The sequence below is a fragment of the Peromyscus eremicus genome, unplaced genomic scaffold (genome assembly GCF_949786415.1).
Source record: "Peromyscus eremicus unplaced genomic scaffold, PerEre_H2_v1 PerEre#2#unplaced_62, whole genome shotgun sequence".
Classification (NCBI taxonomy): Eukaryota; Metazoa; Chordata; class Mammalia; order Rodentia; family Cricetidae; genus Peromyscus; species Peromyscus eremicus.
In genome coordinates, this window is record NW_026734305.1 from 296,677 (window position 1) to 320,713 (window position 24,037).

The window sequence follows — 24,037 nt, forward strand, 5'->3', positions numbered from 1 at the left end:
CTCTTAAACACTGAGACATTTTTCCAGCCCCTAAAGTTTATTGTCAGTATCGAAGTTGTCCAGCTATTAAATTACTGTATTAGAGAAAGAATAGTCAACATTTGATGAAATATTTTCTTTTTATAATGTTGGACAATGATTTTTTGTTTGTTTGTTTGTTTGTCTTTTGAGACAGGGTTTCTGTGTAACAGTCCTGGCTGTTCTGGAACTTGATTTGCAAACCAGACTGGTCTCAAATTCGCTGAGATTCACCTGCCTTTGCCTCCCAAGTGCTGGGAATAAAGGTGTGCACCACCTGGGGCTGGAGAGGTGGCTCAGTGGTTAAGAGCACTGACTGCTCTTCCAGAGGTCCTGAGTTCAATCCCAGCAACCTCATGGTGGCTCACAACCATCTGTAATGAGATCTGGCACCCTGTTCTGGCCTGCAGGGATACACGCAAACAGAACACTCTATACATAATAAATAAATACCACCACTGCCCATCCTGGACAATGATTTTTAAAGCTGGTTTGTAGTTGACTGGTGGCACACGCCTTTAGGCTCAGCACTCCAGAGGCAGAGGCATGCAGATCTCTGAGTTTGAGGCCAGCATGGTCTACAGAGTGAGTTCCAAGACAGCCAGGGTTATGCAGGGGAAGCCTTTCTCAAGATGCCAAAAGAAAAGAAAAGCCAGGTGTGGTGCTGCATACCTGTAATCCTAGCAATCTTAGGAGACAGAGGCAGGCAGATCTCTGTGTTGAAGGCCAGTCTGGTCTACAGAGGGAGTTCTAGGACAGCCAGGGTTACATAGAGAAGCCCTGTCTCAAAAAACTAAAACAAACAAATCCAAACAACTGGCTTGTAATGATTAATGTTGAGAAGAACGTTTTAGGGGTTAAGGGGACTAGTATTTATTACCTATCTGCCATATGCTATTATTTATTATGTTAGTCCCTGCCAGCCAGTTATTGTATACCTTTTTTGGAGTCATTTGCAAAATTATTATCTCTAGTGCTTACAAAGAGAACTTAAGCCAGGCAGTAGTGGCCCATGCCTTTAATACTGGCACTCAGGAGGCAGAGGCAGGCAGATCTCTGAATTTGAGGCCAGCCTGGTCTACAAAGCAAATTTCAGCAAAGCCAGGACTACACAGAGAAACCCTGTCTTGGAAAATTATTTCAGAAACATGATGAATTGACTAGTACTCCTTTTTAAAAAATCTTACAATACTGTGCTGTCTTTGGTGGGGATCGTCTGGAGTCACTGTGTGGTTTTCATTAGGAAGGAACATCGGCAGTGGAGAACCTGAATGAAATGCAATGCATGTGGTTCCAGACAGAGTGTGCCCAGGCATACAGAGCCATGAACAGATTCGGTGAAGCACTTAAAAAGTGTCACGAAATTGAGAGAGTAAGTATCTTACATATGTGAACTTCTTGTGTTGTTTGGTTAGATCTGGAAGCCGTTAGGAAATCCATGATCCCCCACACACATGCGCATTTATAATTCACAGCATGTGATTTTAGAATGAGAAATACCATATTTCAGATTCTAAAAATGAAAGTATTATGCACTGTATTTCTAGCCATCCTCTGTATTATCTTTTATTTAAGAACCATTTTCAAAGACTTGAGGAAACTTTTGTGTCCTGATGATGTTTTTAGTGCAGTTTGAACTTTTGGATTGCTGCTGCTTATTCCCTAATACATAAAAGCTCATTGATTGCCGAGTCCTGTTTGTTGTGGTTTAATTCATGCTGTCCACCCTTGATAAAGATTTGAGCTTCGAAGCTTTTTTCTTGTGTTTCTGTGGAGAGTACAATTAATAATTTTATTATAAAGTCATTGTTTTTCAACCCAGGTGTGGTAATGTGTACTTGTAATCCCAGCACTTGGGAGGTAGAGGCAGGAAGATCTGGAGTTCAAGGCCTACTACTACCGTGTGTTTGAGGTCAGCCTGGGCTACATAAGACCCTGTCTGAACTCTACACCACCTCCTCCCAAGTAAAAGTCATTTTGTTGTTAGTCTTCACCGTAGATTCATTTCCATGACTAGTGTTGGGTGTGTGTGTGTGTGTGTGTGTGTGTGTGTGTGTGTGTGTGTGTGTGGTTTTTGTAGATAAACAGGTTCTATTTTTTTTTCCCCAGGACAAGGTTTCTCTGTGTAGTTTTGCACCTTTCCTGGAACTCACTCTGTAGCCCAGGCTGGCCTTGAACTCACAGAGATCTGCCTGCCTCTGCCTCCCGAGTGCTGGGATTAAAGGCGTGCGCCACCACCGCCCGGCAACAGGTTCTATTCTTAAGTTGACATTTGTAATATCAAGTGTAGATTATCAGTGCTTGGTTGAACTCTGAGGTGCTGATTTCTTGACTTATTGGCTACTTGATTTTTTATTTACATAGAAACAGCATGCTACATAGAGTTCAGATTTAGAGACTGAAAAAAAATTACAAAATACTATGTGCTGTAATCCCTACCATAAGTTTTCTAAATAAAATCTCTATAGTATATGTGCCAACTATATAATCTCATTATATATACCAATTAGTGGGTAGTTTGTCAGAATAGTTTTACTTAAGTATATGATTAAGGAGGAAAAAAGTATGAATATAGTTGAAGAGTTACCCCCTTTCATTTAAATTATTCAGTTCCTCTTGTATGTTCTTTGCTAAGTGGTAGCCAACTATTTTTTTTTTTTTTTTTTGGTTTTTCGAGACAGGGTTTCTCTGTGTAGCTTTGCGCCTCTCCTGGAACTCACTTGGTAGCCCAGGCTGGCCTCGAACTCACAGAGATCCGCCTGGCTCTGCCTCCCGAGTGCTGGGATTAAAGGCGTGCGCCACCACCGCCCGGCCCAACTATATTTTTTTAATGAATTGTTTATTATTTTTTATTTTATATTCGTTGGTGTTTGGCCTGTGTGTATGTCTGTGTGAGGGTGTTGGATCCTCTGGAATTGGGTTTACAGACAGTTGTGAGCCGCCATGTGGGTGTTGGGAATTGAACCTGGGTCCTCTGCAAAAGCAGCCAGTACTCTTAACCACTGAGTCATTTCTCCAACCTCTGCCAACTGTATTTTTTATTTTATATTAAATTATTGTAATCTTACATTTTTTATTTTTAATTCTAATGAAGCAAGTAATTCCAAGGTTTTGCTTTTACTGTTTTCTTAGACGATGCTATACTCCAGTATGATAATAAAAAGATAATTTTGTTAGCATTTTATAGAAATCACCGATGACCAGTTTGATTTTCATACATACTGTATGAGGAAGATTACCCTTAGATCATATGTGGACTTATTAAAACTAGAAGATGTACTTCGGCAGCATCCATTTTACTTCAAAGCAGCAAGAATTGCTATTGAGATCTATTTGAAGCTTCATGACAACCCTCTTACAGATGAGAATAAAGAACACGAAGCTGATACAGGTATAACATTCAAAGATTTATCAGTATTTACTCTTTATGGGTACTTACGTTCATGAATAATGTAGTTTCTCCCACCCCCAGAGATATTATTGAGTATCTTGGTGGGAGGTTGTTGTCCAAGACTAGAAAATGATGGGTATTTTGTTAATCTGTCTAAGCACTAGAAGGAAAATACCTCTTTTATGCTTCCAAAATAAGTTAGACATAGACTTAATTTGGTGTTTGATTTTGATTTTAGAGTTTTGTTTTGGTATTTGAGGGACAACTAAGGATCTAATCTAGTGCCTTTTCCTATCAGGCATCTATTACTGAGCTTCTTTAGCCAGGGGTTTAATTTATGATTAGATGTTTTTATCTAACGAGCTTGAATTGCCTAAGTTTTCACATTTAATATCAGATTTACTCAGATAACTATAATATTATAATTGCTGGCCATATAATTAGAGTGGAAACTCTATATTAGTGTTGACTCTTTAGTATAACTTGGTACTCCTTCAAAAAAATAAACAATCCAGTTATATTGATTTGGTCCATGTATTTGTGTGTGCGTTGGTTCTCTCTTTCCACCATGTGAGTTGTAAGACTTGGAACAAGTTCTCTTATCCCCTGAGCCACCTCACTTGATCTAGTCATTCCTTTTTGAGTAGCAGTTTGTAATTAACCCAGTAAAAGATACATTTTGCTTGAACATTAAAGTCCAGCTTAGAATTAAACTAGAAAAAATTCTCAGGAAAGATGGCTCATACCTGCAATCTAAGGATTCAGGAAAGTCATGGGGAGTTCAAGGTCAGTCTGGGCTATAGAATGAGAACCTGTCTTGAAAAAATAAGATTTTTTGTTTTGTTTTTTCGAGACAGAGTTTTTCTGTGTAAAACAATCCCAGCTGTCCTGGAACTCACTCTGTAGACCAGGCTAGCCTTGAACTCAGAGATCTGCTTGCTGCTGCCTCTTGATTGCTGGAATTAAAGGTGTGTGCTACCACCACCTGGTGAAAAAAATAAGGTTTAAAAAAAAAGAAGCCTAGAAAAATTGTTGTGACTCATCCTTTCACTCATTTTTGTTTAACTATTTTTTAGTAAGGTATCAAGGTTTCTAGGGAGAAGTCATCCCATCTCAAAGTAAAAGTACTCTTTCGTATATGATATGTATTTATTATATGTATAAATATTTTTAACTTATGACAATTTTACTGTAGTGAACTAACATGAGTCCTTCTAAGATAATGGCAGGTACATATGGCCACAACCAGGCGTGGAGACAGAAAAGAGAATTTGGACTTCAAGGCTAGTTTATAGCATGCTCAATGATAGCTTAGATTACATAGTGTATTAGTTAGGGTTTCCTTTGCTGTGAAGAGACACCATGACCAAGGTAACTCTTACAAGGAAAACATTCAATTGTGGTTGTTCAGAGGTTTAGTCCATTATCGTCATGGCAGGAAGCATGGTGGCATGCAGGCAGACATAGTGCTGGAGAAGAGCTGAGAGTTCTCTCTCTATCTAGTTCCCCAGGCAGCAGGAAGAGAGTGAGCCACTAGACCTACCTTGAGTTTCTGAGACCTCAAAGCCCACCCCCAGTGACAGGCTTCTTCCAATAAGGCCACACCTTCTAGTAGTGCCACTCCCCATGGGCCTGTTGGGGCCATTTTTATTCAAACCACCACACATAGACCCTGTGCCAGAAGAGCCAAAAGTTGGGTCGTAGCTCAGTTGATAGATTTCTTTTCTAGCATGTGTAAGGCACTATAAAAATATAGTCCCATCTGTCAGATCTACATTGTGACCTGGCTTTGATAAAATGTTATTAGAGCATAATGAAACCTATCCTTTTTAATGTCATCTGTGCTGCTTTCATGTTTCAGCTGGTTAGTTATGAGAGCTTTACTTACAAAATTGAAAATACTTGGTATGTTGCCTACTGCCTGAAAAATGTGCTGATGTTAGTATAGTATTATCTATAGCTTGTATGTACAGCATCATTGAAAATCTTAAGAGTCTGGAGTCAGCCGGAAGTAGGCCTAAATCCTTGCTTTTCTTTCATTGTCTCTTTAACTCCCCTGCCTCCCCAAAATCTCCAGATCCTTAGTTTTCTAATGTCTATCCATATTGTCAGGATTGTTTCAAGGCCCTCTTTAACTACTGTGTCCTTAGTATTTTAAATACCTTACATTAAATGACATAGTATTTGCATAAAACCACCCATTCACTTGGTTTAAATTATCTTTGGATTACCTATAGTACCTTGTGTGATGATTCATTTCGGATGTACTATGAATGGTTTTTTTATTTAGGGACTGCAGACAGAGGAAAAAGTCTACATGTATCAACATAATTTTTATTATTTTTGGCTTTTTTGAGATAGATCTCACTCAGTAGCCCAGGCTATTCTGGAACTCACTAAAAAAAATCTGTTTTAGGCTGCAAAGGAAGATTGTTTAGAGAGAAGGAAAAAAAACAAAAACCCATATAAACAGACAGCATTTATTTGCAACTAAATGGTTTCACCATCTTTCTCCTGCTAGTAAAAATATGAGAGTCTAGCTGGGCAGTGGTGGCACATGCCTTTAATCTCAGCACTTGGGAGATAGAGAGAGGCAGGCGAATCTCTTGAGTTCTAGGCCAGCCTGGTCTACAGAGCAAATTTCAGGACAGCCAGAGCTACACAGAGAAACCCTGTCTTGAAATCACAAACACAAAAATAAACAAAAAATATGAAAGTCTAAAGGTCTCTTTATTTGACAGGGTTTCTTTTGAGTTCTAATTCAATGTGATTCTGCCTTTACAGTTCTATTAAGAACATGGTGGCTGTTTGTGTAAATTTTGTTGTTAGAGTCCACACATACCTTTACCGTCTTTTTTGTTGTATTCTTCAGGGTGAATGTTCCTCTTAGGTACTCTCTGAGTCCTGGATTTTAATGTCTAACCTTTTGCTTTTGTTTTGGCTTCCTGGTACTTTAGATTCTTTTTCTCATTCTCTAGGACAGCAAGAAGAAGCAGGTGTTATACTCTGTTTGGATTAGAAGTCACTTTAGCTAGGTCACTTAGTTGATTTATTGTGTTTTGTAGCACTGTTGATAAGCTTCCCACCATGTTCACTTAAGCCTGCTTTTCCTCGAGGCCCTTTATTTCTCTTTCTCTCTACCCCTTCTTATTCTTTTCTTTTTCTTTATGTCTTTTTTTTTTCTTTATATGAGTCTCACTATATAGCCCTTGCTATCCTGGCTCACTGTATAGACCAGGTTAGTCTTGAATTTACAGAGATTCCTGCTGCTTCTGTCTTCCAAGTGCTAGGATTACAGGCATGTGCCACCACTCTCTGCTCAAAAAGAAACAACAACAACAAAAGAAAAAACCAAAAATGTGTCAGATCATTCTATTATAGTGTTATTTAATATGTAAACAATGTTACTATACACAAAATAAAGTTGATTTAGAATAAATAAAATAATTAAGAGCAGGGACAGTTAAGCTCATGTGCTGCTCTTAGAGAGGACCCAAGTTGGCTTGCCAGCGCCCATGTTGGGTGGCTCAAAATTGCCTGTGTCTCTGGCTCCAGGGTGTCTGACATTGTCTTTTGGCCTTTGTAGGTATTGCATTGACATGCACCCCACCCCCTCCACATACATACATTTTAAATAAATAAATAGTTACATAACTAAAACCTTTAGGGGTAAAAACTAGACCCTGGTGAGATAGCTCAGCAGTTAAGAGTGCTTGCTACTCCTGCATAAGATGAGAGATTGGTTCCTATGCCCACTCCTGTTTTAGGGGCTACAATGCTCTCTTCTGACCTCTGAGGGCATTGGTTATACACATAGTGCACATAACATAAATACAGACAATACATCCTGTCTTAGTCATTGTTTTATTGCTGTGAAGAGACCCATGACCAAGATATCTATTTTAAAAGAAACATTTAAGAGAGCTTGCTTCCAATTTTACTCTGTTATCATCATGGTGGGGAGTATGGTGGTAGGCATAGTCATGAAATAGTTGAGAGCTGTATCCTGATACTTAGTCAGCAGTGGGGGTGGGGTGTGTGTGTTAGTACTGGCATGGGCTTTTGAAACCTCAAAGCCCGCTAGTGATGCATTTCCTTCAGTAAGGCCACACCTCCTAATCCTTCTCAGATGTTCCACTCTGATGACGAAGCATTCAAATATATGTGCCTGTGGGGGCCGTTCTTACTCGAACCACCACACCGATACCCATAAAATTAAATTGTGAACATTTCTAGGGTAGTTACAATGACTTAGTTAGTTAACGTGTTTATGATTCTATTAACACAGCAAATATGTCTGACAAAGAGTTAAAGAAACTACGTAATAAACAAAGAAGAGCTCAAAAGAAAGCCCAGATAGAAGAAGAGAAAAAAAATGCAGAAAAAGAAAAGCAGCAGAGAAATCAGAAAAAGAAAAAAGATGATGACGATGAGGAAATTGGAGGCCCCAAAGAAGAACTTATCCCAGAGAAATTGGCCAAGGTATTTCATAGTCGTGCTTAGCACAAGTGAGTGAGTGCCACAGCAGGCTTTTGACATTGAAAATTTAGTTCTCATTATGTGCTTATTTGCTTGTGTGCTTTGTGCAGACGTGTATGTGTGTGTATATGTGACTGACTGTGCTTGTAGAGGTTAGAGGACAACTTGGAGTCAGGCTCAGCTAGGCTACCTAACCAAGACCCTGTCTGAAAACATGGTTTTTCAGTCTTTATTTTTAAAAACCAGACTAGCCCAAACCTAGATACTTACTATCACATGAGTTATTTTGATTAGTAACCTACTTTTCTTTTGACCACAGGAATAATATTCCATGGGGTTAGTAATTGTATAACTCATTGTGTTAAATGAATAGAATAAGCACGTTTTAACATCACTAGTCACTTGAAATCTGAAATCATTTTTTCACTGCCTTATGTAAGATAATTAGGATATGAAAGGAACAGTTGGAGAATACATTTAGAATCATTTTTAATGATTTATTTGTCTATTTATTTACTATGTATACAGTGTTCCTCCTGCATGTATGCCTGTAGGCCAGAAGAGGACACCAGATCTCATTCTAGATGATTGTGAGCCACCATGTGGTTGCTGGGAACTGAACCCAGGTCCTCCGAAGAGCAGCTAGTGCTCCTAACCTCTGAGCCATCTCTCCAGTCCCTACATTTAGAATTTACACAGGACAAGTGGTCAGTACCTTCTCTTAGATGTAGCAAAAGTGGTATAAGAAAGAACAATGTGGTTTGACTCTTCCATGGGAATATTTGCATGTTTTTACAGTATGTAACTACTGGGACAGAACAGCGTTTTCTGAGCTCCCTGCAAAGCAGAACTGCTGTGCCAGGCCTCCTTTAGAAGGTTTTCCTGAGTCTGGGCTGCAGTGTTGTTTTTGTGCCAGATACTACAATATGGTCTAATGATTGTTAGTAGTTAGGGTTGTAGAGTTTCAGAACTGAGTGTTTCTGAGTGCGTTGTTTGAGAGAAACACAGTAAAAGGAACCCCTCTCATAGATTGTTCCTCACTTCATAGTGTTATTACCTGCTAGGAACATAAGACTCTTCTCTTCCTAGTTTAAGTACCTCAAAGATGCCCTTCTCCGGTAGCATTCACACTTACCTGGTAGTGGCAAGGTCAGATTACAGCAAGCCATCATAATTATTAGTTGCAACTTGAAGGCTATTGTAAAAGTCGCTGCCAAATCTGGGTAAATAGCCTAAAGTGGTGTGTGTGTGTATATCAGAAATTTAGTGTTGATTAACTCAAGGTATCATGTGTATAACGGAACAGAAACCTTTAAATCATCAGTAATTCTTCCCACAGAGAAATGGAAAATGGCATGGGATTAGTTAATAAGTTTGGTACTCAGTCAGCTAAGGATAAATCTGAATCAGTTTTGATAAATGTTTGTTTATTTCTTTCTTTTTCTTTTTTTTTTTTTTTTTTGGTTTTTTGAGACAGGGTTTCTCCGTGTAGCTTTGTGCCTTTCCTGGAACTCACTTGGTAGCACAGGCTGGCCTCGAACTCACAGAGATCCACCTGGCTCTGCCTCCCGAGTGCTGGGATTAAAGGCGTGCGCCACCACCGCCCAGCAAGTTTGTTTATTTCTATTGAGCAGGAGCTCACTCTAGCACAGGCCATCTTCAAGCTTGTGCTAATAATCCTTCCTAAGACTCAAGTGCTAGAATTACAGGCATGAGCCACCATACCCAGCATACAATCTTCAAATTTATAAATTGCCTTGAAATCTAATCTTCGTAAGACATACTGTATAGGAAGGAGTATATCTTTCTGTCTCCCAGCATAGCACCAAAATAAAGTCTAAATTATTTCTCTAGTTTAGCATGGGTTGGTAATTTGTATTCATGAATTCTTTGTGTACTGTTCATGTTTCTCTTCATACTTTCCAAGGACCATCAAACTGTAGTGTTCTTTCTATATAAGTAAACCTTTTCTTTAAGATTTATTTTATGCGTATGAATATTTTTCTTGTGTGTATGTCTGTGCACCACAGAAGTTCCTGGTGCCAGCAGAGATAAGAAGAGGGTATTGGATCCCCTAGAACTGGAGTTATAACACATGGTTATAAGCCCTGGTGTGAGTGCTGTGAACCAAACCTGGGTCCTCTGCAAGAACAGCAATTGCTCTTAACTACTGAGCCATCTCTCCAGCCCTAGTCAGTCATTTTTACTGCTCTCCTACAGGGCTATCACCCATTCAGTGGCTTATAGCTGTCTGAACTCCAGTCCTAGGATATCCCACACTTTTCTGGCTTCTGAGGGCACTGCACACATAGGATGTACAGGCACACATGCAAACAACACCGATGTTCATAAAAATAGTAAGATTTAAAAAAAAAAAATCAGAGTTCTAGAGTTGAAAATTGCCTTTGTGTCGATTGTGGGAGGTTAAAATTTGACAGTATGTTTCTGGGTAACTGGTAAGTGCCTTTTTTTATTTTTTACTTTTGGCAAAAGAAAACAGCAGTGTAAATTAAATTCATATTCCTCAAGAATCTTACTTCCTTTTGTGTAATGTCTTTTATTTTGGTAGGTTGAAACTCCATTGGAAGAAGCTATTAAGTTTTTAACACCGTTGAAGAATTTGGTGAAGAACAAGATAGAAACTCATCTTTTTGCCTTTGAGATTTACTTTAGGAAAGGTAGGCTATTAGGTTACAGTGGCCTGATCAGACTGTCACTCCATTGCTTAGGGTTAGTGTCACCTACCACTGTTGCTTTTTTGGGCAGATGCCAGTATAATTTCCTCATAGAAATGCATGCTGTGCACAGAATGTTGTGGGGAAATGCAGTGATGTATTTGACCTCTTAGGGAACACAAAGCCCAGCAAACATGCACACACAGCTAGGATGAAGTCAGAGACAGTGATCATCATGTGTGATTCAAGGAGAGAGCTGAGGAGTTTGTGATGGGAACACTTCATAGAAGTGGAAAGCAAAGGAGACTGGGTGACCCAGTTAAGCAGCAAATAAGTTTTAGCTATTGTGAGTTGATGTCATCAATAGAAACTTGTCTCTGAGCTGGATCTTAAAGGATAGATAGTTCATGATTCTGAAGGAAAGAGCATCCACTAAAACACCAGAAAGTGTCAACAGTGGTGGTGTCTGTAATTTTTGGAGGGGCCAGGAGAATGGCCTTGTCTTTCACATTTAGAATGCTCATGTGTATACACACACGCACACGCACACGCACACGCACACACACACACAATTTCATAGTGTTGAGTTTATGTAACTGAGTTCATTGGGAAAGTTTATTATGATAGTATGAATTGAAGTGAAAAGAAACTGATTATTAGTCAGATCAAAGTAAGGCTGTTAGATCAAAAAGTAGTTATGAAGCTGGGATGAGGTTCATACTACAAGTCCCAGCCACTGGGAAGTTGAGGCAGTAGGGTTATGGCCCATTAGTTCAAGACCAATGTGGACAATACAAATAGACTGTAATATAACTTTTATTTTGGACTAGGATGCAAAACTTAGTATTAATTGAACGTTTATTTGTTTATTGAGAAAGTCCCTGTGTTCCCCTGGCTAGCCTGGAAATCAGTTTGTAGATCAGGCTAGACTAGATCCTTCTGCCTTTGCTTCCTGAGTCTGGGATCATGAATGTGTGTCAGCATGCCCAGCTGTTAATATATTTGTATATATGTATATTTGGGTACCCCCAAGCTGGACAATTGAGTTCAACCGCAGAACCCATTTGGAAGAACGAGAAAACTGACTCCTACTGCAGTTCTCTGACCTCCACAAGCACACACAAAATTAGTCAGTCAGTCAATACAATTCTTAGTCCATTATAGCAACTGCTCCTGTAATCTCAGCAGGAGGCTTTTGAGTTCAAGGCCAGCCAAAACACAGTGAGATCCTTATGTCTAAAATGTAAATAAAAAACAAAAAATGTTTTTAGGTGGCACCCCGACATACACTAAAGTTACCCTGTTTAAAGGGGCAATGAAGGGCTCTGTTCATTTGGCTTCTTGGCTGTGTTCTAATCTCAAAGGGGCCTCAGCATCTTGCAGTACTATCTAGTAGATAATGACAAAGAGCATGGCAGGAATTTTAGTATTTTCTGAGTTTTGAGGCCATGGGAAAGGAATTGTTTTAGAAGAACTTAGGGTATTATACTTTGGTATTTGAAGCATGATACCAAATTAGGAAAGTCTCAACAAAGAGGTGACTATCAAGAAGACTCAGTGTAAGTTTCTGTTTAACAGGTGGAGACACCGCTGAGACTTGGGAAAGGTAAGCAGATGGGACTAGGGATAGTGTAGAGCAATTAGAAAACATAGCCTGCCTGGGTAGATGCATCCAGAGGTGGCAGAGGAGTCAGGGATGGACAGAGGAATGGTCAGGTGGAAGGAACGGTGTGTCTCAGAACACAGGAGAGGAGGAGATACAAGAGTTTTTCTAAGTAATGGAACATGTCTGTCTGTTTTGATTAAAGGAAGCTAGAAACGAAATGTTGCTCTGTTTACATGATACTAGTTCATATACCACAGAATGTTGTGTAAGTTCTGTTTTGTGGAGCCACTTGAAGAATGACACATGAACATAACTGACATGTAGCCAATTGGAAGGAAAGTGTTTGCTTCAAAGATGTGATTGAGTCTAAATCCACTTTTTGTGTTTCTAAGGTCCATGGCCCTTCCAGGAAGGACAACTTATTTATCAAATTATCAAAATACTATTTTTTCTTTTTGTAGAAAAGTTTCTTTTGATGCTACAATCAGTAAAGCGGGCATTTGCTATTGATTCTAGTCATCCCTGGCTTCATGAATGCATGATTCGACTCTTTAATTCTGGTAGGTTTTTATTCCCGTACTGCACATATTTGACTAGTAGTTGGTAATGAGTGTAGGACTGGGGATGGTTTACTGGGTCAGAGATTTTGCTGCTTCTCCAGAGGACTTGAGTTTGATTTACAGGACCCACATTAAACAAATACCTCTAACTCCAGCTCTGGGCTACCAGTGCCATTTTTTGGCCTTTAGTGCCACCTATGTATACACATACATGAGTAAAAACAAATAATAAATATTAAAAGTAAAAAGAATCTGAACATAACCTCAAAGTCATTTTAAAGGTATTACGTATTTAGTTAGCTGAGAGAAAAACAGGGTTCTTTTGTGATAAAGAACTTTATTTTAAGGCCTTAAATGCTATGTAGTGTTAGTATAGAATTATTTGGTTCAAGTATTTGAGAATGATTTTTGGCTCTCTTTCTCCATTTCTGTAGTGGGGATTGAACCTAGACCTTGTGCGTGGTAGGCAAAGCACCCTTCTACTGAGATGCAACCCATCTATAAGTAATTTTATTACTTTAAAATAGTCATCTGAAAAACAAAAAAAAATCGTGTGCTTTTCAGTTATTTTGACAATCAGATCAATACATTAGTGTTGGTGTGTATTAGATACATAGAAAAAAATACTTTTGAAGCCCTTTGCCTCCATCTGGGATAGAAGTGTTGGGGTTCCAGATGTGCCTGACTATATCTGGCTCTTTAACCCAAATTTCAGGAATTGAGCTCAGGTCCACAGGTTTGTCAAGTGCTTTTACCTACTAAGCCATCTGTGTGTGTGTGTGTGTGTGTGTGTGTGTGTGTGTGTGTGTGTGTGTGTTTCAAGAAAAGGTTTCTCTGTGTAGTTTTGGTGCCTGTCCTGGATCTCACTGTGTAGACCAGGCTGGCCTCAAACTCAACAGAGATTGCCTGGCTCTGCCTCCCGAATGCTGGGATTAAAGGTATGCACTACCACTGCCTTATTTTGCTCTTTTTAACAATAATCATTTAATATTTTATACTACAACCTTAAAGTGAGTACTCACTAATGCCATGTAAAATATGAATATTCTCTACCCTTATTAACATTGCCAACAATCCTGAGGCTGCGATACTAAATTCTACTATCTACTGAGAAGCTAATGGCAAAAACCAAGTATAATTTCAGTTTTAGGATGTTAGAGGAACCAAATCAAAGTTCATTCGAAAGTGGTTGTTTGTTTGTTTGTTTTTGTTTTTACCTGGCATCTTACTGGTGATTACTTTTCCTTGATTTATGAGATTTACTACCCTACCATGGAAGGTAATCACAGTTTTATATATATATTCTGTCCACTAATCATTAGCAATAAACTGTTGTGTAGTAAGCCTAATGATTGAGCTTTCACCTAAGATATAGGTAAAATTTCATTACATAGAATTCATAGAATTTTTTGTTATTGTTGCTTTAAATATTTGTTTTATTAATTAATAGTCCTTGCTGTCCTAGAACTCATTGTGTAGACCAGGCTGGCCTAAAACACACACAGAGATCTTCCTACCTAGGATTAAAGACATGTGCCACTTGTATTTATTTATTTGTTTGTTTGTTTGTGTACTCATTTATTTATATTTGATGTGTATGCGTAAGTATGTATATGCATTTTGTGCATGCCTGGTACCCATAGAAGCCAGAAGAGGATGCCAGGAACAGAACCCATATTCTCTGCAAGACAGTAAGAGTGCTTTACCGTGGAACCATCTCTCTGGCTCCCAAATAACAGTTTAAGTTTGCTCAGTAGCTGGGGTTTTGTTGCTGCTGGTGCCTTTAGTTTGTGTCCTTTGGCTTATTCATAGTTTGGTGCGTGAGGGAACAGATAATTGTCCCTTCATGGAGAACACAGCTACAGTGTACGGAGTCATTTTTTCTATTTTTTTCATTTCCCTTGCTTTTTTTGTGAGACAGGGTCTTACTAGGTAGTTCTGGCTCATCTGGAATTTCCTATGCTGGCCTTGAACTCACAAAGCTTTGCCTGCCTCCGCCTCCTAGCCACCACCACGCCTAGCTTACTAATTTTAAAACTGAATAGGCCTCAAGGTTGGTTGGTTGGTTGGTTGGTTTGGGTGTGTGTGTGTGTGTGTGTGTGTGTGTGTGAGAGAGAGAGAAATTATTAAATGAGGATAGTTTTTGCAAATGGCTGTTAGTCGGGTTAGGGGTTTTCTTTTAAAAATTTATGTGCATGTGTGCCAGCACCATAGTGTATATGCAAAGGTCAGGGGACAATTGTGAGAGCTGTGTATGCTCTGAGAATCATTAAGTTGTTAACTTTGCAGCAAGCACCTTTACCCTCCAGGTCATCTTTCATGCCTGAAGATAGGGTAATTTTTACGTGTATAGATAATACATTTAAAATTTTATGGTGTGTTTTATTTTCTTCCAGTTTTTCTCCCCCCGAGGGAAAATAAGTTAAAAACAATAATGAAACAGTTATCCCTCCTTCCAAAAGTAATGCAAGCTGTACAGTTGCTTTCTGTTTGTATATAAAGGACAAGGTCTCTCTGTGTAACAGCCCTGGATGTCTTGGAACTTGATTTGTAGACTAGGCTGGCTTCTAAATCAGAGAAATCTGCCTGTCTCTGCCTGCTAAGTGCTGGGATTAAAGGCCTTCAACACCATCACCCAGCTAGAAATTACTTTTTATCTTACAGAAGATAGTATTCATCGAAATTAGCTAAGTCTATTTTAATAGCTTTTATTCCTTTTCTGCTCTTCCTTCCTGAAAAATAAGCCTTGATAAATGGTAAAGTGTTAAAAGTACAACTATAATGAAGGGTAAAGTTTTTAGTAACTTAATTGAGCCACTTAGCTTCATAAAATAAATGCTGTTTAACTAACCAATAGCATATCAGTGAATTACTTGATTTATGATTATGTTTAGGCTGTTTCTTTCTTTTTTTAAGATTTATTTATTATGTATACAGTGTTCTTCCCCCATGTATGCCTGCATGCCAGAAGAGGGCACCAGATCTCATTCTAGATGGTTGTGAGCCACCATGTGGTTGGTGGGAATTGAACTCAGGACCTCTGGAAGAACAACCGGTGCTCTTAACTTCTTAGTGTTCATTTCTTTCAAACTCAGGATAATAATTCATTAATGGAATGCATTACTATCATTTGAAAAGCAAATAGAAATAAATATATAGAAAATGTCAGTATATATATTGCACACATTGAGGATATGGGATATATGTATGTTACATATATGTTTAGCTGCAATAAAAATTTGAATTGATCAACAGGGTTTTTTTTGTGTTTTTTTTCTCTTTTTTGAGGCAGAGTTTCTCTGTAGTTTTGGTGCCTGTCCTGGATCTCGCTCTGTAGACCAGGGTGGCCTCAAACTCACAGAGATCTGCTTGGCGCTTCTTCCCAAGTGCTGGGATTAAAGGTGTGCGCCACCACTGCAGAGTTTTTAACTGAGGAAAATCTATTTATTGTTTTCAAAAGTATAGTAAAATAATAAGTATAATTTATTGAGTATCAATTACATAATTAGAACTTTGACACACAGTAGCTTTTCCTTAAGGAGTCTTCTAGGTTACTTCTTACCCACTTTCAAGTTTATTTTAAAGTGAATAGCTCCATCCACAGTTCCTGAAGATTAAAGTTGATGAAGTTAGTCCTATTTCATTTTTGCTTTAACTAGTAAAGGCTCCTTGGGCTTAGAGGATGAGGAACTATTATAAGCTTTATCAGAGTATCTAACTGCTAAGAGAGTTGTCTTTTTAATTTCTTAACAGTGTGTGAAAGTAAAGACTTACCTGAAACAGTTAGAACAGTATTAAAACAAGAAATGAATCGTCTTTTTGGAGCAACAAATCCAAAGAATTTTAATGAAACTTTTCTGAAAAGGAATTCGGATTCATTGCCACATAGATTATCAGGTAATCATTTTATTTGGTCCTTCTGGTAGCCTTCTTGAACAACTTTAGTGCTTTAGTGAATCACTGTCAATGTATGGTATAGATTTTGCTCAAAATGGCAATGTGCACTATACTTTTTAATACTAGGAAAACAGCATTTAGTTGCTTCTTCTATATTTAAAATTTTTGTGAAGCAGAATTGTTACAGTAAAACCAGATACATTGTTTCTACTAGTTCAGAACCAACATTATAAATAAATAAATACAACTGACTTTTTTAATGTGGGGGGGGCAGGTAAGGACTCATTGTGTACCCATACCTGACCTGGAAGTCACTAATCTCTGTGAGAGATCTGCCTGCTTCTGCCCCCAAGTGCTGGGACTGAAGGCATGTGGCAGCTCTTGTCTCATGGCTGTTTCTCATTGCCTTTTCCCACATGAAATTACTGAACCATTTCCCCTTGGCTACCAATTATTGTATTTATTTTAGTAGGAAAGTGATTCACAGTCTCATTACACCAAGACAAGTATTAGAGTATTTGTATTGCTTCATGTTTTTTATTAACATTTTTTTCCGTTGGGTGGATCTTTTATGTACCCTAGTCTTTTCTCCCACTTGAGACAATCCAACCCTCGGGGGTGTTGTAATAACAGTGTCTCCCATGACTATATTATGTTGCATTGCTTGAGCATACCTTCTATTTTATATTTGAATAAATAAATGCCAAGACTTGGTTCAAGGTTTCTAAACTAAGATACCTCTTTCCTCCCATTTAGCTGCCAAAATGGTGTATTATTTAGATTCTTCTAGTCAGAAACGAGCAATAGAGCTGGCAACAACACTTGATGGGTCCCTCACCAACAGAAACCTTCAGGTAATGGGGTCTACTTACTGATTTTAAGTAATCACTCTCTAAGAGAAACTTACCTACTCTTCCACTTCTCTCTAAAAGTGTTGAGGGGCTGTGTGCGTATGTTTGTTTTTGTGTTCTTGTACACAAGTATACCAGGTTAGTTGGTACTTAGTAACTAGTTTCATGTACATAACTTGAAATAACTTTATTTAGAAATATGTTATGATGAAATTACATGTACTCAGGCTAGAGAGATAGCTCAGCAGTTAAGAGCACTGGATGTTCTTCCAGGATAACTAGATTCAATTCCCAGCACTCACATAGCAGCTCAGAAATGTATCATCAGTTCTAGAGGCTCTAACACCCTCTTCTGGCTTCCATGGACACTGAGCACACATGAAGATAAAACATCCATACACCCATACATTTATTTAAAAGTAAATAAATCTTTTGAAAATTAAAAAAATAAACATGGTTATTTTTGGATTTCAGTTATATTTTGGGATATCTATATATCTTGCAACCACTAGTCTCAGTGAGGATTCTGACAGATTTAAAATGTACTTAGAGCCAAATGTAGTGGTGCACAACTTTAATCCCAGCACTCAGGAGGCTAAGGCAAAGGCAGGCAGATCTCTGTGAATTCAAGGTCAGCCTGGCCTACATAGTGAGTTCCAGGACAGCCAGAGCTGCATGGTAAGACCTTGTCTTGAAAAAACAAAACAAAAAATGTTCTTAGCATAGACTAAATTAAAAAAACAAAATAATAATTTTTAGAGTAATATATTATGAGAATATGATAATGTCAATTCTAATTTAAACTATAAAGACAAGATAGCTAGCTACATTGTACTATGATTGGTCCAATAAAGAGAGTACTTGGTGTTGCCCAGGCTATTAATCCCAGCACTTAAGAAGCAGAGACAGGTAGATTTCTGTGAGTTGGAGGCCAGCCTAGTCTATAGAGTAAGGCCCTGTCTAAAAAAAAGAGTGCTTGCTGAAAAATAGTTTAATGTGTTTATTCAATACAAATGAAGGCAATATATCTTTTCTTTTAAGGATTTATTTGTGTGTGTGTGTGTGTGTGTGTGTGTGTGTGTGTGTGTGCATTTGTGAAAGTGTGCCTTCCAGAAGATGGTGTTAGATCCCATGGGTTTGGAGTTTCAGGCATTTCCAGGACATTCGTCTTGTTACATGAGAAGTCAGCTGGAACCACTGAGCCATCAATCCAGCTTAAGAGTGAAAGTCGTGGAACCCGAGGTTGTCAAGTAATGCACCATTGGGGTAGAGTGTGAATGTAGTGTATTTTGTATCCTGGCAGGATTTTTTGGAGTGCTTTGTATATGGAAACTAAGTAGTGTTGTCTAACTGAAAAGAAAATGTGAGGGAGCTGGAGATGTGGCTCAGCAGTGAAGAGCACTGGTTGCTCTTCCAAAGATCCTAAGTTCAATTCCCAGCAACCACATGGTCGCTCACAACTATCCGTAATGAGATCCGGTGCCCTCTTCTGGCCTGTAGACATACATGCAGGCAGAACACTGTGTACACAAGAAATAAATAAATCTTTTAAAAAAATGTGAGGAATGCACATAACATGAAACATTTTAAAATGCAGATACAAATATAGGAGATATTGAAAGACGTGTGTGTGTGTATGTATGTGTGAAAGAGAGAGAACCTGTTTTTCTAATCACTTTTTACTGGACATTTTTCTGCTTACTTAATTCTTGGACATTCCTTAAGATTGCTTTTTTTTATTGTTATTTATTTTATGGGGGAGGATTGAGGTAGGATTTCTCTGCAACGAGGATTGCACTTTTTTAAAAAAAAATTGTGTCTGAGTGTTTTGCCTGCATGTATGGCTATGCACCATATGTGTGCTTGGTGCTCTTGGAGGTCAGAAGAAGGCATTGGATCTCTTAGAACTCGTTAGGGATGGTTGTGAACCACTATGTGGATGGTGAGTACCAAACTCTTATGAGGTCTCTGCAAAAGCAACAAGTGCTCCCAACTGCTGAGCCATTTCTCCAGCCTCATGATTCCTTAATTTGAATTTGGAGTTTAATAGCAGGATTTGATTTTGGTTTTGTTTGTTTGTTGAGAGTAGCCTTGGCTGGACTAGAACTCACTATGTAACATAGACCAGACTGGCCTTGAACTCATAAAGGTCCACTGGCTTCTGCCTCTCAAGTGCTGGGATTAAATATGGGCCACCATGTCCGGGCCAGTATTTGATTTTGCTTGCTCATTGCTTCCCCAAAAGAAGGAAAGAAAATGTCCTACATGCAGAAATCAGCATTGACATTGTAAGTTAAATGTTTATACATAGGGCCAAACTAGGCTGAGGCAATGTTATTTCATAAGGTGTGTGATTATTCAAAGTACCCCTTTAAAAAAAATGCTACTTTTAGCTGGGTGGTGGTGGCGCACACCTTTGATCGCAGCACTCGTGAGGCAGGCAGATGTCTGTGACTTCGAGGCTAACCTGGTCTACAGAGTGAGTTCTAGGATAGCCAGGGCTACACAGAGAAACCCTTTCTCAAAGCCCCTTCCCCAAAACAAACAAACAAAAAAACACAGTACTTTTTCAATCCCTTATGTATCTCATCAAATGTACATACACTTCTCTTGGTTTAATTTTGGTATAAACCCTCCATTTCTGAAGAAATGGTTGAATTAGGCCTTAAAGACCATCCTAATGGGATTTATAAGCAGGACGAAATGCTTTTGTTTTCTTTAAATGTCTGTTTTATTCTTATTTTGGAAATGGTTGAAGTGTCTCATGGTAAGATCTGGTTTGTGTTAAGTTCTAAACATGACCTTTTCTTTTCTTTAGACTTGCATGGAGGTGTTGGAAGCCTTGTGTGATGGTAGCCTAGGAGACTGTAAAGAAGCTGCTGAAGCTTATAGAGCAAATTGTCATAAGCTTTTCCCTTATGCTTTGGCTTTCATGCCCCCTGGATATGAAGAGGATATGAAGATCACAGTTAATGGAGATAGCTCTGCAGAAACTGAAGAACTGGCCAATGAAATTTGAACATCAGTAAACAAGCAAATGGAATGACTTTGGACCATATTAGTATATAATATTTTTGTCACGCACCTGCTGCACTGCTCTAACTTACACAGAATGAGAGGAGTCAATGTTCTTGCCTTCAAATAGTCTTTTACGTTTTTTATCCTGCTGAAAACTATATATAAAATATCTAACATTACAGGATATAGGTTCAGTTTCTTAAAAATTAAAAGCTGCTAAAATTGAAGGGTTTAAAAAAATTCCATATCCTACTCCTATCTTCCCTGCCCATGTTTTTAAACTAATTTATATAAAATCTGGAGGCTATTACAGCTAACATAGCAGGTGTGTGGCAGAAATATTACTTTAAATTTGTCTTGTGAGATTTTACTATATCTCAGACAGCATAAATGCTGTTTTAGCACTGGATTCTTTCACTGAGCACAAAGAGTTGTTGGGGCTTTAGCATCTGACTGATTTTGTTACGGGATTGATTCTTGACCATAGGAAGTATGCAATGTGAATCACTATGTACAGAGCCATCTACAACAGACGCTTGACGTTGTAGAGCCTGGGACACATAGCTACCAAGCAGATTATATGAAACCTAGAAGGTGTTCAGTACGCGTGTTGTGTTTCCAAAATTTGCTGTACATGATCAGTTTGGTGTTCTTGTACCACAGTTTTTAACCGAAGGAACCAGTTGGAACAATCTCAATTTTAACTAAAACTTGAAGAACTAAAATAACAATGCAGACCTTTAGCATTGTTTTGGCCAAACTTGTTAAAACTGTAATGCAAGAACCAAATGCACTGTGATGTGGCACCAACTAATTAGCAAGCATGAAATTTTCACCCGAGAGTGAAAAAAAGAAAATCTACCATGGCTTGAAGTTAAAGAGCAGAACTCCTGACTACCATTCTATGACTGATCAAGAGACTAATAGCTAAAAACCTCAGCAGGCCTTGTTCACGATATGCAGAAAAAAAGTGCTGCAGTTTAGATACCTCTGGAACTTTTCCACAGTGTCACAGGTTTGTAATACTTGAAGCCCTTCATTTCTAAGAATATATTTCTTGCTCAGTTGTTTCAGGCAAGCCCAAGACTTTGTAATTTTTAAAGGGCCCAAGATTTTTTTTCAATAACAGACCAGCTTCTTTTTCCTGCAGTTACAAATGTAATTTCTTTTTTTGTTGTCAAACATAAGGTACCAAATATGATGCAATAAATTGTTTTGAAAAACAGTTGTGTGAATATTTCCACTAATCCGAGTTGGGCTTCTGTGAAATACACAGGTGGAAACAGAGGTTGCAAGCCAGAGGCAATGCAATGCACTGTAGGGCTAGTGCAGAGGGGAGCTTTTTAGAGTGGGCTAGAGGATGGTGTCAGGAAAGTTCCAGAATGAAGTAGAATGCTGCTCCTTTGTTCAGATTTCACTGAGGGCTAGGATTGTGGCAGGTCCTCCTATGAATGTAATAATCTAAAAGGAAAACTAAACACGACTATTTTGATTGGGAAAACGAGCCTTAAACACGTCAAACCTGTACACTGAGAACTAGCCTCAGGCTCAATATTCTCTTTATGTTTGCAAGGTCTGAGCAATTAAGTTTAAGTAAAATGAATTAAGTGTATATAAAATTGAACTTTTGTAGTATTTTAGTTATAGATAGTTCATACGCTAAAGGGAATTTTCAGAAGATCAAATTCTTTTATTTCATAGTACATGATCTGCATTCCACATCCCAGTCTAACGTTAGTGATACAAAGATAATTACAGTCTGAACTCCAGTGCTTTGCTTTAACAGGCCCTGTCTCAGGAACATCTTAACAGATGGCAAAAAAAAAAAAAAAAAGTAAAACTTTAAATACATTTCTCCTGTGAGTGGCAACTGAGGCTCTTATTGTTTGGAAAAACACTAGTGCTACCTCTGCCACTAATTCAGTGTTAGAGGAAGCAGCCATATAGTAGGCGTGTATGTGTGGACTTGTCTAAACTCTACTGTATATCACAATGAAATCTATCTGTCTTGGCAATGCTCAAACGATGTAGATTGTCTTAGGATGAATACTCAGAAGTACTCAAAACTAACGCAGATGCCACCCGAGAGGAGCTAAATTCTTATCATGTATATTGTATTCCATCCCAATTTTACTGGAACTGTTGAATAAATCGTTTATTTTCTTTCAGGTTTACTTGATAGTGTATACATTGTCTGGTGTCAAAAGAACCTTGACTGGGTTCACCTAAAACATTGTACTTTACTCTCTTTGAGTATATCAACTGGATCATTTCACATTTACCCCATCCATATTCAGTTAATTTCCAGTGATACTGTGGGGGAAAACAGGGTTAGATAAACAAGATGGAAAAATGCAGTGTGATGTTGTAATCTAAACAAGTGCCTTATGTTTATTGCTAAGAACTGGTGTTATCAACCCTTTTAATAAGGGGTTCCCTCGGCCTGTGTTAATTAATATAGGAAAGTAAAGATCCTTTTGTTTTTCTTTATATTCACTATTGTCATTTCTCATTGAAAAGCTAAACTCTGACTAGCTTAGTTTACTTAGCTTTAATTAGATAGTTGAGTCATACATTTTCACTATTTTTTTCTGTATTTATTATGCACAACAATAAAATGATCTCTAATAGCATGACTAAAAGTAGTGCCGATGTCACTGGAAAGCTTCCCGGGTCTTACAGGCCCTGTTTTTTTCACCATGATTGTATTGGATGCTCTGCTGCTCAGAGCTGTGGAATGAAAGCTGTGACTGTATGCAGAGCTCAGAGAACCATGGTCCTGAGTCAGGTGATCAGTTGGTAAGACTATTCCCATTGCCATGCATAGCAACATCCTTTTGGGGAAAGCTTAAACACAGAGTGTTCAACATGGTAGGCATTTCTTTTAGATAATTATTGTCCTTGAGTTCTGAAGATAATGATATTGAGAGAGTTCAGACCAACCTTCCTGATGGAAGGAGTCTTCCTTTCCTGCCTCATGCTCCTGATCTTTTAATTGAAAGATACCATTTTGTTGTTGTCTAAGCTTTGCTGAACCAGTTGTTAAATCTAAGACAAACCCTATGAGATAGCTATGTCATACCACAGGAAGCAGAAATGGTTTCAGTTTTTGCTGGTTGGAAATTACAATTTATAGCAATAAAAAGTTTGGAAAAGGTTATTTATCAAGTTTCACTTTTCTGTTCTACAGCTATGAGGTGAATATGGAACGTCTTTGTAGTGTGTAGGAGATTCTGGAGAATGCTGTATTTAACAAAGAATATCTTTTATGTATACTCTAGTTCATGTAGTAAAACAACTGCTTCCATGAAGACATACGGTAATACTAAAAACAAGCAAAGGATGCTATGTGTGAGGGTGCATGCCTGTAATCCCAGCACTTGTGAGATGGAGTTGAGGACCAGTCTGGAAAGAAAGAGAGAGAGAGAGAGAGAGAGAGAGAGAGAGAGAGAGAGAGAGAGAGAGAGAGAGGGAGGAAGGAAGGAAGAAGGAGAAAGAAAGAAAGAAAGAAAGCATAGGGAAAAGCTATAGAAGGAAAGAGT

At 38.4% G+C, this 24,037-nt stretch overlaps 1 protein-coding gene across 1 annotated transcript in view; it reads left to right on the forward strand.

The window, feature by feature from the left end:
* Naa15 (N-alpha-acetyltransferase 15, NatA auxiliary subunit) overlaps nt 1–22,985 on the forward strand; it is a 74,791-nt gene extending 51,806 nt beyond the window's left edge. The window contains exons 13-20 of the mRNA XM_059252477.1: nt 1,262–1,390; nt 3,196–3,409; nt 7,698–7,891; nt 10,458–10,566; nt 12,631–12,729; nt 16,483–16,626; nt 17,383–17,480; nt 20,296–22,985. Coding sequence (XP_059108460.1) covers nt 1,262–1,390; nt 3,196–3,409; nt 7,698–7,891; nt 10,458–10,566; nt 12,631–12,729; nt 16,483–16,626; nt 17,383–17,480; nt 20,296–20,496 — 1,188 coding nt within the window. The 3' untranslated portion in view covers nt 20,497–22,985. The remainder of the gene's footprint in view (nt 1–1,261; nt 1,391–3,195; nt 3,410–7,697; nt 7,892–10,457; nt 10,567–12,630; nt 12,730–16,482; nt 16,627–17,382; nt 17,481–20,295) is intronic.
* Nucleotides 22,986–24,037: the final 1,052 nt, after the last annotated feature.